General features: G+C 36.7%; 1 protein-coding gene across 3 annotated transcripts in view; it reads right to left on the reverse strand.

The window, feature by feature from the left end:
• The window catches only part of LOC114365957 (muscle calcium channel subunit alpha-1), a 55,988-nt gene that overhangs the window by 13,502 nt on the left and 27,739 nt on the right, over positions 1 to 14,747 (reverse strand). For all 3 annotated transcript variants that reach the window (XR_003656989.1, XM_028322705.1, XM_028322703.1), the window contains exons 5-24: positions 13,483 to 13,589; positions 12,703 to 12,855; positions 11,911 to 12,104; positions 11,593 to 11,696; positions 11,223 to 11,395; positions 11,004 to 11,116; positions 10,678 to 10,793; positions 10,431 to 10,533; positions 9,489 to 9,640; positions 8,834 to 9,044; positions 8,087 to 8,207; positions 7,643 to 7,728; positions 7,386 to 7,486; positions 6,903 to 7,015; positions 6,266 to 6,410; positions 5,475 to 5,610; positions 4,311 to 4,474; positions 3,596 to 3,683; positions 3,310 to 3,417; positions 409 to 461 (exon numbers count right to left, since the gene is read on the reverse strand). Coding sequence is in view for 2 of the 3 variants with exons in the window: in XM_028322705.1 (XP_028178506.1) it covers positions 409 to 461; positions 3,310 to 3,417; positions 3,596 to 3,683; positions 4,311 to 4,474; positions 5,475 to 5,610; positions 6,266 to 6,410; positions 6,903 to 7,015; positions 7,386 to 7,486; positions 7,643 to 7,728; positions 8,087 to 8,207; positions 8,834 to 9,044; positions 9,489 to 9,640; positions 10,431 to 10,533; positions 10,678 to 10,793; positions 11,004 to 11,116; positions 11,223 to 11,395; positions 11,593 to 11,696; positions 11,911 to 12,104; positions 12,703 to 12,855; positions 13,483 to 13,589 (2,541 nt within the window). In the remaining variant the exon portion in view is untranslated. The remainder of the gene's footprint in view (positions 1 to 408; positions 462 to 3,309; positions 3,418 to 3,595; positions 3,684 to 4,310; positions 4,475 to 5,474; positions 5,611 to 6,265; positions 6,411 to 6,902; positions 7,016 to 7,385; positions 7,487 to 7,642; positions 7,729 to 8,086; positions 8,208 to 8,833; positions 9,045 to 9,488; positions 9,641 to 10,430; positions 10,534 to 10,677; positions 10,794 to 11,003; positions 11,117 to 11,222; positions 11,396 to 11,592; positions 11,697 to 11,910; positions 12,105 to 12,702; positions 12,856 to 13,482; positions 13,590 to 14,747) is intronic.

The raw sequence follows: 14,747 nt of genomic DNA on the forward strand, positions 1-14,747 counted from the left end.
ACATCAGCATTTTAGGATCGGCGATCGGCGATTTAGCGACTGTATCGCTGCAACATCGCGATTTCGCGACTTCATGCGTTCGACCGCGGTATCGAAATCGCGCGTTTTAGCGGCTCTATAGATGCGACAGCGCGATTTCGCGACTTCATGCGTCCAGCGATAAGATGCGCGCCGTGATATACTTTATCGACGTCAAAATGTATGGACAAAATCGATAAAATGGCGTGATAACCGCTTATCGCAGTGCGCATCCTACAGAAGCGGTATCGGAATCACGCGTTTTGGTAACTGTGGTCGCAGCATTCAGCTTCTAAAAAAGCGCTAAGTCGCCAATCGTCGATGCTAAAAAGTATCATGACATATGCTATGGCTCTTAGTTAATTTCAGTTTTTCTTAAAAATAACTTACCGACATTCTTCAAACGTGACTTTGGTTATGTCATTACATGTAAAGAATTTACCCTGAAATCACAATAAATATTTTAATGCAATATCAATAATTTTAACACGCATTCTAATAGTAAAAAATGTACAAAATAGACCTCGTTTCTTTGTTTTAGAGCTAAGCACGAATAAGACGGATTTTAGCACAATTTGCCGTTAAAAGCAAGAATTAAAATTCTAATGTACTACTGTGTTTATACTGTGACACCATTCTCAGGTATAACAAGTTTTCAGAAATTACCTATCATAGTCTTTATAAAAAGATACAATAATTTGGCTTGATAGAGCATAGCACGGACCAATCTTAGTGGTACAGTTAGCATCAAATAGTTCGTGACGCCCAAAGTAGTCTAAAAGTTCGTAACACGTCTTTGTTACAATGAGGGCTATCGTTTTTATACTTAACAGTTGGCACCCCTGGCGATTGACAGGACCTTACTCTACAGTGGCGCCATCTTGATGAGTGCAAATGCGATAGTCCTCCTACCACTTTAGCGCTCACCAGTTGGTGCCACTGTCTTCGCTACTAGCAAGTGACAGGACCTTACTCTACAGTGGCGCTAACTGGTGAGCGCTAAAACGATAGCCCTCATTGGATTAAGGTTGTGTTGTCAACTTTTTGGCCACTTTGGGTGTCACGAACTACACTCACGAGCAAAAGTATGGAATCACCATACTTTTCCAAGCGATCGTAAGAACTAAATGGGTGAATATCAACAAACTCGTTTTTTGCCTAATTCCGGTGGCGAATTTTAATTTCCACTTTCCAAAACTTTTTTGTGGCAGAAATAATAGTAAATAACTTGTATTATTCAATGATATGGTAGAGATCAAAATATTATTAATACTTCTCGAGATATGTCAATTTGAAATTATCAAGAGCCACCGAAATTGTATTTGAGCCACCGGAATTAAGAACCAATCCACCGAAATTTATTTATACAGCGGACTTCGGAATGTTACGGATGATTGTCTCAAATTACTTATTTATTTGTAATCAATTAAGTATTATTATCCAGTAAAGATGTTTATAATTAAAAACAATATTCAGGCCTGTGTTGTGACCCTAAAAAAGCATCAAATCTTCCCACGTGAGTCGTAATAGCCGACTAAGGAATCAAAATACTGGAGGGTGGGCTGCAGCATCTTTCCGGGTATTATACTACCATACTGGAACTACCAACCAGCCTGCTAAGCATGGTGATAACGGCAAAATCCCTCCATAGAGAACAAATCCAAAACTTTCTGGCTCTAGCCGCCAACAGCCCCGTTATTCTAGAGTCATCACAAAGACATCATACATGACCCTCAAACCCAGAAACCAACTCTAGTCCCAGGAGGGCGACCAACTGCCCCAGGTTGGTGTTAGGTTTATCTTCCATAAGTAAAAATATTGGTCCAGGCTATCCAAGTTTTCATGATGGTATCATACCTATCCTATACTCAGAATTACGCAACTAATTATTCGCTAAAGACCATGCGAACTGGAGATTAAGTATGAAGATATTTCTAGATCTATACCAGCTACATATTTGTGACAGGGTAATTTAACGGAAAACTATGCAAACCTAGCGANTCATCACTCTAGTTACATTTCTCCCATCGATTCTCAGCTCCGCCGCGTAAAAAACGTGTTTGGGATATTCACCCAAATGACTAATAGAAGATAATTAAAAATGGTAACATTTTAAAGGTAATGTTTTACACTTTAAATTGATACTATAAATTTTAATACATACATAATCACTCAGTTCTTAAGATGGCTCGGAACCAAACACAACGGCATGATTCCATACTTTTGCTCGTAAGTATATTTGACTGTACGTACAGTAATTTACTCTTATGGACCGTATGCCTACAGTATTTATTGTTAAAAGACTTTATTGTTAAAATCTCTGCTGAATTATTCGTATTTTAGACTCAAGTTGAGTATAGTGTCAAAGATAAACTTCTCTACAGGTAAACTAAATACTACAAAAATAACAAAAATGGTGTAAGGAAGGATTGATCGAGGTTTAAAAATACTAACCTTAAATAATTGTATACCAATAACAGAAAATATGAATTGCAATATGTGATTTATAAGAAAAATATTCCCTATAGACTTTATAGAAGCGAACACACACTTAACGACATACTGTTAAATACAAAAAAGTTATAATTTTAGTATAACATTCAACAATCACTTTACCGATTTTAGTTTATCGTAACCATTTGTCCCAATGTGCATGTGTTGTGTGTGGCGCGATGTACAAAAAATGTGTAAAAAAGGCAAAAAAATGTTAAAAAATTAAAAATAACAAACTGCCTACTTACATGGCGTTAGTCCTTGGTTTTGTAAAACAAGAAAAACATTATTCACTTTTTGCCAGTGTCCTGATCTGACTCATTCAAAAAAACTTACAAGAAAAACAAAAATGAGCACGGAAAACCAAGTACCTCGGTCCTATAAAAATGTCAAGGTAGGGAGGATTGCGCAAAAGAAATCTCAAGCTCATAATTGAGTCCAAAAAACTCTCAAAAAATATTTTTTGGTTCAAAAAAATATTGGACACAACACCTTTGGGCTGGTATAAAAAAACAAACGATAGAAGCATGCATGCCTAGCAGCGAATTTTTTGGACCCACGGACAGAAGCAAAAAAAATGTTAGTATTCAATTCGTTTGATACGAAAAAAGCTCTCACACACAAAGAAACGAAATCTCTTATAATTTTCTTTTTTTATTTGTGAATGTGATCGATTGTGTAATAGTGCATACTTACTCCTTCTAGTGAATGTTTTTATGTTGTTCAAAAAATGATTTAGTGACCCAAAGGTGTCGGTTACATAGGAAAAAGACAAAATATCATTTTTTAACTCCCTACCTTGAACATTTGCACCCCCATGACGGCAAACATGAATTGCAGAAGATTTGTCACCAACAAAATGTTGCCGATGGTTTTTATCGCAACAATCACGCATTGTACTACGTGCTAGAATTGTAAAAACATTTTTTAAGTTCAAATTTTTCCTTTTTTTTAATAAAAAACACAACACTTTTTTTTTTTTTTTATAGTGAGCACAACACTTTTTAAAGTCAAGTGAGGTGTTTATTTATTTTTATTTATTTGCGCAAATGAAAAGTGAAAAATACTTGGGAAACATACTGACCTTCAATCCTTTTGCTCTGTTGATGGCCCTTAGAGGTCTGAGCACTCTGAATACTCTCAAAATTTTTATAAACGATACTTGGTTAGACCTGAAAAAGAACAAGATTCATTTATTTTACATTTAATGATTAAAAAAAACGACTACTGTACAGTTCCTAATAATAGAGTGGTTCTAATATTGTTGATCCGAAAAATCCTTTTGTTTGTTTATTAGGATCTCTTATATTTTCTTTCATTTTAATCGCCTCACCCACCACCAATGTAGGTAGTTTGTAATATTTTGTCAAACAACTTTAGAATTTATGAAACCTATAACGACATCTAGAGAGCACACAAAGAGCTACGTTATAAAAGCTCATAATCCATGCTTTTCTCGCGCTGTATTTTACGCCCACGCTGTTCATTGTAATGCTGTTATACGCCGTTAGATGGCGCACTGAAGATGCTAATAGTTTTTAGTTTATTTAGTAACTAAAATTGGGAGGTTGCAATTTTCATATCCTCATCAATGAGCAGGCAGACCACTGTGTTAGTTAAAACAGTAGTATAGTTGTAGCAGTATAATTTTCCTAATAACTGTCTTCAAGAGACGCAGATAATAAAGATGCTTGACATAACTCACGTTTAAAATAAAATAAAAATAGGTGCCTATTATCGCAGCAAAAGTTTTTTTTTTTTCAAATCAAATCCTTTTTAAACCTAAATTATTTACTCACCCATCCAAAGAAATAAGCGAAACGATCACGACCAACAAGTCTAGTAGGTTGAAGGCGGACCGACAGAACGCGTCCTTGTGAAGGATGAACCCGTAGGTGATGAGTTTGAGCAGCAGCTCGATGGTGAACACCGCGGTGAAGAAGTAGTCTATCTTTTTGAGGATCTGGAAATTGTGGACAAGAGTAAAGTTAAAATCAGCAGAAAGTAAATATCAGCAGAATATTTCTTCTGATTTGTTGGAAGATAAAAGAGATTCCATGTTGATCGATTGGTAGCGGCGTCCTGTGGCTGAAATGATGATGATGATGATGAAAAGAGATTCAATCAACCAAAACTTATTATTATGCGTACGTAACATAAACTTTGATTCATCAAAGTAAATCAGTGTACTACCCCAGATTTAAAGTTAATTTCCTACCACTACCACAAAATTGATAAGAAATACTAAATGGATTTCAAGTCAAGCTTTTCATACATTTTGTGGTACATTGTATCATTGTATTCTTAGTGTCTCAGACAAACCAGATCATTCCCAAAATCTAGGTCATTTGCAAGCAAATTCCCGAATCATTGTAATCGTTTCTGTGGTTGAGGATACCGGGTGAAGATTTCCACCTTCAACCTGATCATCACTTTCCATTAGGCGAGATTTAGCCCAAAAGCTTCTCCGTTGTAAAAACCAGATATTATTATCATGCAGCCAAAAATATCTCTATTGTGAAAAAAAAAACATTTCCGAGCAATATCTAATCAAAGCAATATCTGATAGTGTTCTTCTTCTTCTTCTCAGTCGGTACACTCTTGTCAGAGTGGTCGTGGTCATCATTGTGAATCACGATTCAGAGTGATGTTCCTCGTAATACGGCGCCATTCCTCGCGGACTGCAGCTTTCCGGGCACTTTCGCTAACCGAGCACTTAGTTGCGGCCTTGATCTGGTCCGTCTATCTCATTGGTGATCTAGTGTCTAGACAAACCTAAAGAGGATTTAGGACGCTATTTGGATCAAATATAATTGCTCAATAATGAATAATAAATAAATAAATAAATAAATCTACCCTGTGGTCTGGTGCTCTCAACTTTTCCCTACACTAAGAGACGCTCTATGGAGTCATTACTGCGCCGAGATACATGGCCGAAGAAGTGATAGTGTAAAGTCACTTACATTAGCCTTATCCTCGTTAGCCTTCCCTCCGACAGGATCCTCCATGGCCAACATGAGGGAAGAGGCCAGGATGCACAGCAAGATCAAGTTCTTGAACCACGCGTTGTTTTGGATCTTGTAGCAGGAGACTCGGAACCTGTGAATCAATCAAATATTATACGAATAATAATATTTTCTATCTAACTTGTAGATATTTTTTGATTTTTGACTAGGTATTTGTGGAATCACGAGAGAGATACTGAAAAACCGAGAAACAAACAAAAATCTTCAAAAAATTAATAAGAATTATCTGTAAAAAGTGTAAATTCACGAACCAATCGTTAAAAATACTGAATACAATAGAATTATGCTTAATTTGGGCTAATATATATCATTTACAACAGCTATTTTATTTTATTTATTTAATAGGACAACCAACAAGACACACTGGAAGACAATCAATATTTACAACGTATTTAACTTAATCTAAGTGCTGCCTTAATTATAGGTTGCCACGGCATGCAATAGTGGACTTATACATAAACTGTGTCTACACTTAAAGAAAAGAGTTTCTTCAGCGAGTATTATTTAGCTGGAATAACATTTCGCCAGCGACTCGATGCGAAGCTGTTTAGGATTAATATGTACGCTATGTAATAAATTAATGATCCTTAATATAAGTATCCATAGATACTGCTTAATCAAGGCGATTTACTATTGATGGGCAATTGTTCTTATTAAGTAAGCATGAATGACTTGCGTAAGAAACATTGTAACAGGGAACTCTGAAGTTGTATCATTCTTATACTCACCAATTAGTTTTGGAGAATATAAAGAAACTACTGCCGTCCGGTATAGGCTTCTCCTGCGACTTGATCTCCACCTCCGACAGCCTCCGAGGCCTCGCCGAGATTCCTGCTGGCCGTTTCTCTTGGTTCTCATCTTTTTTAACGTCACCTGGAATATTGAGTTTCTCTTTTAAAATGCATTCAGAATGTGCTTTATTTTTTGCTTTTCTTCATCATCATCATTTCAGCTACAGGACGGCTACTGCTGAACATAGGCTTCCCCCAATGAATTCCATATCATTCGGTTGCTACATAGCGACCTGCATCTAGCGCCTTCTTGCTACCTTTATAAGGTCGTGTATTGTGCATTTGTCCACCTAATGGATGGACGCCCCTACTGCTTTCATCATAAATTATCACTAAATTTTAGCCCATGTGTAATATAATAAATAAAGCTACTCCAATATTCTAAAGTTTTATCGCATCAAGCTAGGTGCTCTACCATGGGGTCTAGGTTGTAAGGTTAGCGTTCGTAGGCGTTTTAGGTTTCATCTAGAACATTCGTGATTTGGCGAATGATCTTTGTGTATGAGCGACTCACATTTTAACAACTATCCATTATGTTAGTATTATTTTAGTTTTAAAGTAGGAATTTAGTTACCATTTTGCAATTTCTCAGTAGCGACCAGTGCATCGTTTGCGTTGTCTCTCTCTTCTTGTTCCTGTTCTTCTGCGTCTTCTTCTGAACCCGTCTCTTCGTATTCGTGGTCTGACCTGTATTTGAAAAAATCATTTAATATAATTTTATTTCGAATATTGTTATTATTCTAGTGTAATGGCTTACAACATGTTTTTTTAGATAATGTTATTTAACATTTTAATAACATAAATAGACTTATTTACACTTAAGTTAGGTACATTATTATACTATTTGTCTTACCTTGGTACCCTTTTGTATTTCTTGTAAGGCCGGCTGTTTGAAACGTTGTTATTGTTAATAATAATAATTAAGTATCATCACTTATTAAATCGAGCTAACTAATCTACAGTCATAGTCATAGTCATTTATTCCATAAATAATTAGTAAGTGAATAGTAAATTTCCTTCTTGTTATTATCATTTAAAACGATTTTTATTTGCATACCCTTCGCTAGAATATCCCTCTTCTTCATTGACGTACTCGTCGTCAGTTTCGCCTCTCTCCTCGTCAAGCTGAGGGTTTCCAGCTTCGGGATTATCAGCATCCTTTAAAAATATTACAGTTTACATAATTTCTATTATTGTTATTTTATTTACTAGACTTATCATAAGCAATTGCTAGTTGCTTTTTCTCTACTTTCTAATAAGATTAGTAATTATTATCAAACACAAAATGGCATTTGTTATTTATACTAAACTTACTTCTTTAGCTTTCTCGATTTCATCCATTTCTTCGGCATCTCCTAGATTGTCCACAGCGATAGCCAAGAACACGTTCAGCAGAATATCTGATTTATTTGGTTGAGGAAAATATTGAGTCACATTTCTTTTTATTTATCCTGGTTTAACTTTTTTACGATTATTTTTATCTATGTGAATGAACAGTTTTTCGGTACGTGGCCTCCACTTCAGAACCCTGCTGCCCCATCGGCCGTCAGTTCTGCGTACTATGTGCCTTGCCCTTGCCACTTCAAAAATGTATCAAAGTCATTTTGATGTCATGATCACAACGGAGTGGAAAATAATGACTTACGAAAATAGAAGTAGTTCCATACTATGAAATGGGTTGAATCAATCTCAATCATGGCAAACTAATTGATTAGAATAGCTAATTAATCTCAATGGTATTTTATTGTAAAAGGATACAGTTACCACAGATGAATATGACGATGAAGTAGATAGAAGCGAGCATGCCAGGTGTACCTGCTCCGCCGTAAGCATTGATGCCATGGTACATGACCACGTTCCAATCTTCACCGGTGAGGATCTGAAAACAGATTAATTGAAAATAAACCTTTTTTCGATGTAAACTGCGCTTTTTGCAAATCTTATAATGTAATGTCATCGTTATCGGTTCTAGCCTAGGTATTCTGAAATTTAATCATTTTTGTTCATCACCAAACCATTAACCAAAAATTTTGAGTATTAAAGCTGGAAGACAGGGACTTTCACTCATCTATCTAATATCTTCTTTAAATCTGAAATGAGGTCATTTTTTTAAGAACATAGTATAAGACATAACATAGAATTTAATGCCTGTGACTATAATTCATCTTCTGCCACCTTCTTTATGTACAACAAAGACGCAGACTAAACATAATAATAAAGCATTTTCATTATCAAAGATAAGGAGACATGTAAAGTGCCCCATAAGGGCTACCTTTTCTTTTTTTATTTTTTCTATTGACGTTCATAAGTGCCACTTGTGGTCTAAACTGAATAAATATTTTTGATTTTAAAACTACGTCTTCTACTACACCTACTAATTTATAGGTAAACGAAAATATTCAAATACCTGCCTTGTTATGCATAAAAAAATCATAAAAAAATAAATTGTTTCAACAATGTGGGTGGTATTTCTAGAATTTTCTAATATTATACATTTTCAATTACCTGAAACATCGTCAGCACAGCCTGCCAGAAAGAGTCGAAGTTGTGCCTTTCTTTCTGCACCTCTGCCTCGTAATCGAAACGACCTCCAAACACCTGCATGCCGAGCAGTGCGAAGATCATGATGAACAAGAACAGAAGCAGAAGGAGGGAGAAGATGGACTGGATCGAGTTGAGAAGAGACGCTACCAGATTGGAGAGAGAGCGCCAGTACCTGAAAAAAGTGAATGGATCGTTATGCTTGACAAAATATCATTGGCAATTCAGTTATATGTTTTATTTTTAGGGACATTTTGTTAGAAATTATTCGCAATAGTTTTAATTAGTAGCTATCGTTCTAATAACGGCTCTATGTATAATGACGTCGACAACTCTAATCGCATTCCTCGTAGCTCTCCAGATCTTCTCTTATACAGGCTTTGGACCACAAGGAAGACTCAAGTAGATAAGTCATGGTCTGATTCTCTTCCCACAGATCGTTCAAAAATATGGAGAAATCTTGTTTTTTTAGAATTAGATGATGGTCTCGTACACAATTTGTTATTTTATTTAAGCACCAGAATCACCTCTCGGATAGGATACGATTTATTTTTATTTATTAAGCTTTGCACCATGCATGTTTAATTTATGTATTTCATTTGTTACAGTGACAACTTACTTAGTGACCTTGAAGACTCGCAGCAATCGGACACAACGCAACACAGAGATGCCCAGCTGTGGGATGGTGTCCGTGATGGTGAGAGCCAGCTCGAGGATCGAACAGATCATGACGAAGCAATCGAAGCGGTTGAACAAGGAGACGAAGTAACCCTGGAAGCAGTACAAGGTAAGTAATTAATTATAGATCGTTTCATCCACGAAGACGCGCCCCACCGTTCTTCCGCTAATGTTTGAGTGTTATCGGTAAAGCCTAGTCCGTAAGCACGTATAATTTTGTCCAATGATCCCAAGCTACCCATCCTTATCGCTCGCGCGTAATTATATTGCTGTCGCGACTGTGCGACGCGCACCCGCAGTAAGTGTGCGAGCGCGAGCAACATAATTACGCGCGAGCGATAAGGATGGGTAGCTGGGGGTCATTGGCCAAAATTCTACGTCCTCACGGACCAGGCTTTACACGCTAAATTATCCATGAGTTCACATGCACGCACAAGAGGCCAGAAAAAATATAATTGACTTTCCATAACAACAGACCATAAAACAAAATGACTGAAATATTATTGACTAGCGGCCGCCCGCGACTTCGTACGCGTGAATCCCATTTTTCCCGCTAATTCCCGTTCCCGTGGGAATTTCGGGAATTCCTTTCTTAGTGCACCTCTACGGTACCTAAGCTACGTCCCTTCCAAATTTCAAGTGCCTACGTTTAGCCGTTTAGGCTGTGCGTTGATCTGTCAGTCAGTCAGTCAGTTTCTCCTTTTATATATTTAGAAGATACAAATACTTCTTTTGTCTGGTAAATTAAAAAGGGTCGTATTGCTGCAATGCAGAATTAATTATTAGCTGATATAAATGTGTAATTACTTGTCTGTCCCGTAAGTCGACTGTGTGTTTATGTTTATCAATGGACTTCGTAAACAGTAAAAAAATTCATACTTACTTGAAATCCCAAAGCGTACATTTTGACCAACATCTCCATAGTGAATAGCACCACGAAAATATAATTTGCTATGTTTTGAAACTGATCTAGCCACTTCGGTTGGCTGCAACCGAAAATAAAATTTATGGTTTATTTATTAAACATTCCATTCGTAAATGCGTGATAAAGATCTAAAGAGATCTAATGGGTTATTAATAACTTCATGGTCAAACTAATAATATTAATGGAGATCCAATAATTTACTTACTTATAATGCTCCGTTGCCAGAACCAAAGTGTTGAGAAATACTAAAACAATGATTGCCCAATAACATCCTTGTGATTTTACTGCTTTTCTGCAAGTTCTTCTCATTCTTCTGTTTACCTGAAAATTTTATTAACAGATAATACCTAAATTATGCAAATATTTTCTTGGAAACGCGTTTTGATATCTTCGATTAATTACACGTTCAAGTAATAAAGATAAATTTACTCAATTGCAAGTTCTCAACACACATTTATTTTCGTCATTGCGTGATTTTATTAATGACTACATAAAATATTAAATTAAATAGAAAGAGGCATAAAATAGTACCTTGTCAAACCTTCTGCAATACATTTTGCACGTTGTAGACTGATTGTACTGTTGATCGCCGTTCATATTAACATTATTTTGAGATCCTTCGTTGCTATTTCTGTCTTTTTTACCTGTAAATACTAATGTCTGTAGGAATCATTTTGCTTACGGCAACTTTATCAAAAGCTTCATAAGATTTCACAAGACAATATTGTCTTAAATTTAAGATTTATTTACCTTGCGAATCCTGATCGTCCTCTTTCTGAGTTTGATCGTTTTCTAGGTCTAACTCTTCAGCTACAGTTATCCAATTTAAATATCCTTTTAAGTCTTCTTCAAATTGTTGCCTTTCTCTAGATTTTTGGAAATCACCGCGGTTTTTCGCCTTCTCTCTCTCTTTTGAGAACTCTCTGAAAGAATAATGATATTTTACTTGCAGGACGCAAAACCTTTTATTTTATGGATTAACGCAAATGTTTAAAGTTTTTACTGAAACCTTTGCTAATCATAAAAATCTAGTAGGTAGAATAAAGGACGAAGCACACTTATCAACCCGCAACCGTATCAACTCGAGGTGGCCAGTATTAACTTGTATGAAATTCCTTACCCAGATAACACACCAAGAATTAGATTCATGACGAAGAAATTTCCAAAGATAACCAACGTCACAAAGTAGATCCACGCCCATGTGTTCCCTTTTACGTCAGCTATCTGGAAAATACCATAATAACAAACAAAATATAACTACATAATTATACACGACGAGCTAGAAAACGGAAGAACATTTTTTTAATTAATTTAAAATGAGATCTACTTGTACTTCAATAAGTGCAAACTCTTATGGGATAGGACTCCGTAGAATACAAGAAAAAAGTGTTTATTACAAAGTGACAGTAGATTTATATGATCAAGGATAAATACTTACAGCGTACATAATATCAGTCCACCCTTCAAGGGTAATGCATTGAAAAACGGTCAACATAGAGTACCCTATGTGGTCAAAATTTGTAATACCGTAGTTGATTCCTTTCCACGGACCCCTGCAGATCTCATCCTCGGAACATTTGTAACCCACATCCCCGTCTTTATTGCATGGGGTAGCCCCATCAACCATGTCATCTAAAAATAACAAATTCTATTAATATAGCCCGTTTTTAGGACATTAGCTGGAATTGTGTAAAGCAATCGTAATCATTTGACAGTTCATAACGTACGATAAAGTCAGTTATACAAAGCGTTTGACAGAATAATCGTACGTTATGAACTGCCAAATAATTACGATTGCTTTACACAATTCCACCTATTATATTATACATGTCCCAAATAATAGCTTATCCAACCTCCAATTTGGGACAACATTATCGGCTGGTGAAAATAAACTGTCTATTTTGACAGCACCTTAATTATGTATGAAGATGCTATCACATTTTGGCAGTAGGCTGGGCACACAGATACGATCAGCTGTACTGATGACCATTGGGGCAGAAAAGTTCTTGAGTAGCGACAACGGACCAAAAGACGCAGACAGACAGGTTTCTCACTCGCTGGACCGACGGTCTGGTGAAGATCACGGGAAGGACCTGGATGAGAGCAGTGCAGGACTGGTCGTTGTAGAAATCGCGAGGATCTTTGTATAGCAGAGGATGGGACATGGTTGAAACATTTCAAACAACAAACTAAATATTTAAAACTCTCATTATACAATACGTATACTTACTAGTATTATTGATATAACAAGTCTCGTGAAGGACTCCAGAGAACAACTCCAGACCGATAATGGCGTAGATGATGATGACGAAGAGCACCAAGAAGGCTATGTGGAATAGAGGCACCATCGCCTTCAGGATTGAGTTCAACACGATTTGGAGACCTTAAACACAAGAATTTGCATAATTTCCTTAATAAAAGCAATGCTTCTGGAGACAGTATAATGATGTCCTATCAATAAATTGTCTAATTAATTGTTGACATAAATGACCCATAATTCTAAGACAAAATCAGTCTGAAAACACTTATAATAATCTTTAATTAGGCTAGCATGGGGAATGTAGGCCAAAAATCCTTCTTTTGCCTTTGGTAATTTGGAGAGTCGTGTTCCTGCAGTGGAGACTAAATGACCTGATGATGACGGCATCATGCCGGTTGCTGACCAGAAGCTAAATACTTACTTGCGTAGTTGACGCAGTTTTCCCTAGTATTTGCATAATTTTCAATCTGCTCTTATGGAAAACTGCACCAGCTATACCAACTAAACTAAGCTAACTTAAGTTACTCACAGCTCTTGGTATTAGTACCTTCATTAGAAGAATTTATAACTAATAATAAATGGACAAACTTGACCTTAAATGATTGGGTTTTTATTGGAGGTCAAGCTGTAGATATCATGGCTACACAGGACTTGCAGCGGTGGGAACGAGAGGTGGGAATAATCCCGTTCATTACTAAATGCTATGTCAATGTAATCAATGTTACTGTATTCAAAACAAACGTAACTTACTTGGCACGCCAGACACAAGCCGGAGTGGTCTCAATACTCTAAAAGCTCTCAGAGCTTTCACGTCGAACGAGTCTTTTGATATATACTGCAGTATCATACTGACTATACTGTGGACAGAATACTATTGTTAGTTTGTCACATCAAGATATACTGTGTATCATAAGCAGTTTTAATTACAGGTCTAGAGCCTAATGGCGCATTTTCATTAGTCGATAACTCGTTCGGTATACAGCATGCGGGGACTCCCCGCATGCGAGATAACGACCAATGAAAGTTGCAAGTCGATACGCGTTCGGTACAAAGCCTGCGGGGATTCCCCGCATGCAGTATGAATTTCATTCGTCATTCATCATTCAGATTTTCTGACGCGCCATGTCTGTTTCTATTTTTTAGTAAACTTCGCACCCAGATTGCGGGCCCTGTGGCACGCGTTCCAGAAATTCTCGCACTCCGCATGCGGACCCTATCGACGAATGAAAACGGTTCCCTATATGCGGGCCCTGTGGCATGCGTTCCAGAAATCTCCCGCACGCCGCATGCGGACCCTATCGACTAGTGAAATTGCGCCATAACACTGTCAGTGCCTGATATATGGAAGCGGGAGGAGTGACATTGACACGTAATAGAGCAAATAAATATGAAGATCTGAAGTCTCGCTGACGTTTGACGTTACAAAAACACCCTCCCGTGCCGCTCCCATGCCTCAGGCACTGAGTGAGTTAAGTGCTACTTGTGTTATGAATGGGTTCACCATTATAGTCCAGTGGTGGGATTCGAACCCGCGTTCCTCGGATCTCGATTCGGCCAGGCCGACACTGACACCATTGGGCTTCTTCTACTATCATTGCCTTAGGCCCAGTTTTTTGATTCGTAGTTAAAATAACTAATGGTCAAATTTTACTACAATATACAATAGTTAATATTAACAAAATGTAAAGTAATAGTTACAAAATGTTCTAAAAGTCAAGCTAACCATTGTTCGAAAAACATTTTTTCACCACTTGTCATTTGACATCTGTCAAATTTCACTACTGGTTATTTTCACTATGAATCAAAAAAACTCGGCCTAAGACCCAGTTTTGTGTTAACAACTGGATAAGTATCAGAAAAAAATGTTTTTCGAGCAATGGTTAGCTTGACTTTTATTACATTTTTTAACTATTAGTTTACATTTAGTTAATATTTAACCATTATTATTTGTTATTTTATTTTGTACTAGCATCGAATAAATACTTTTCTTTCTTTCTTTCTTTCATTAGTAGCAA

This window comes from Ostrinia furnacalis, unplaced genomic scaffold (genome assembly GCF_004193835.3).
Source record: "Ostrinia furnacalis isolate ACB-3 unplaced genomic scaffold, ASM419383v2 OfSCF7708, whole genome shotgun sequence".
Classification (NCBI taxonomy): domain Eukaryota; kingdom Metazoa; phylum Arthropoda; class Insecta; order Lepidoptera; family Crambidae; genus Ostrinia; species Ostrinia furnacalis.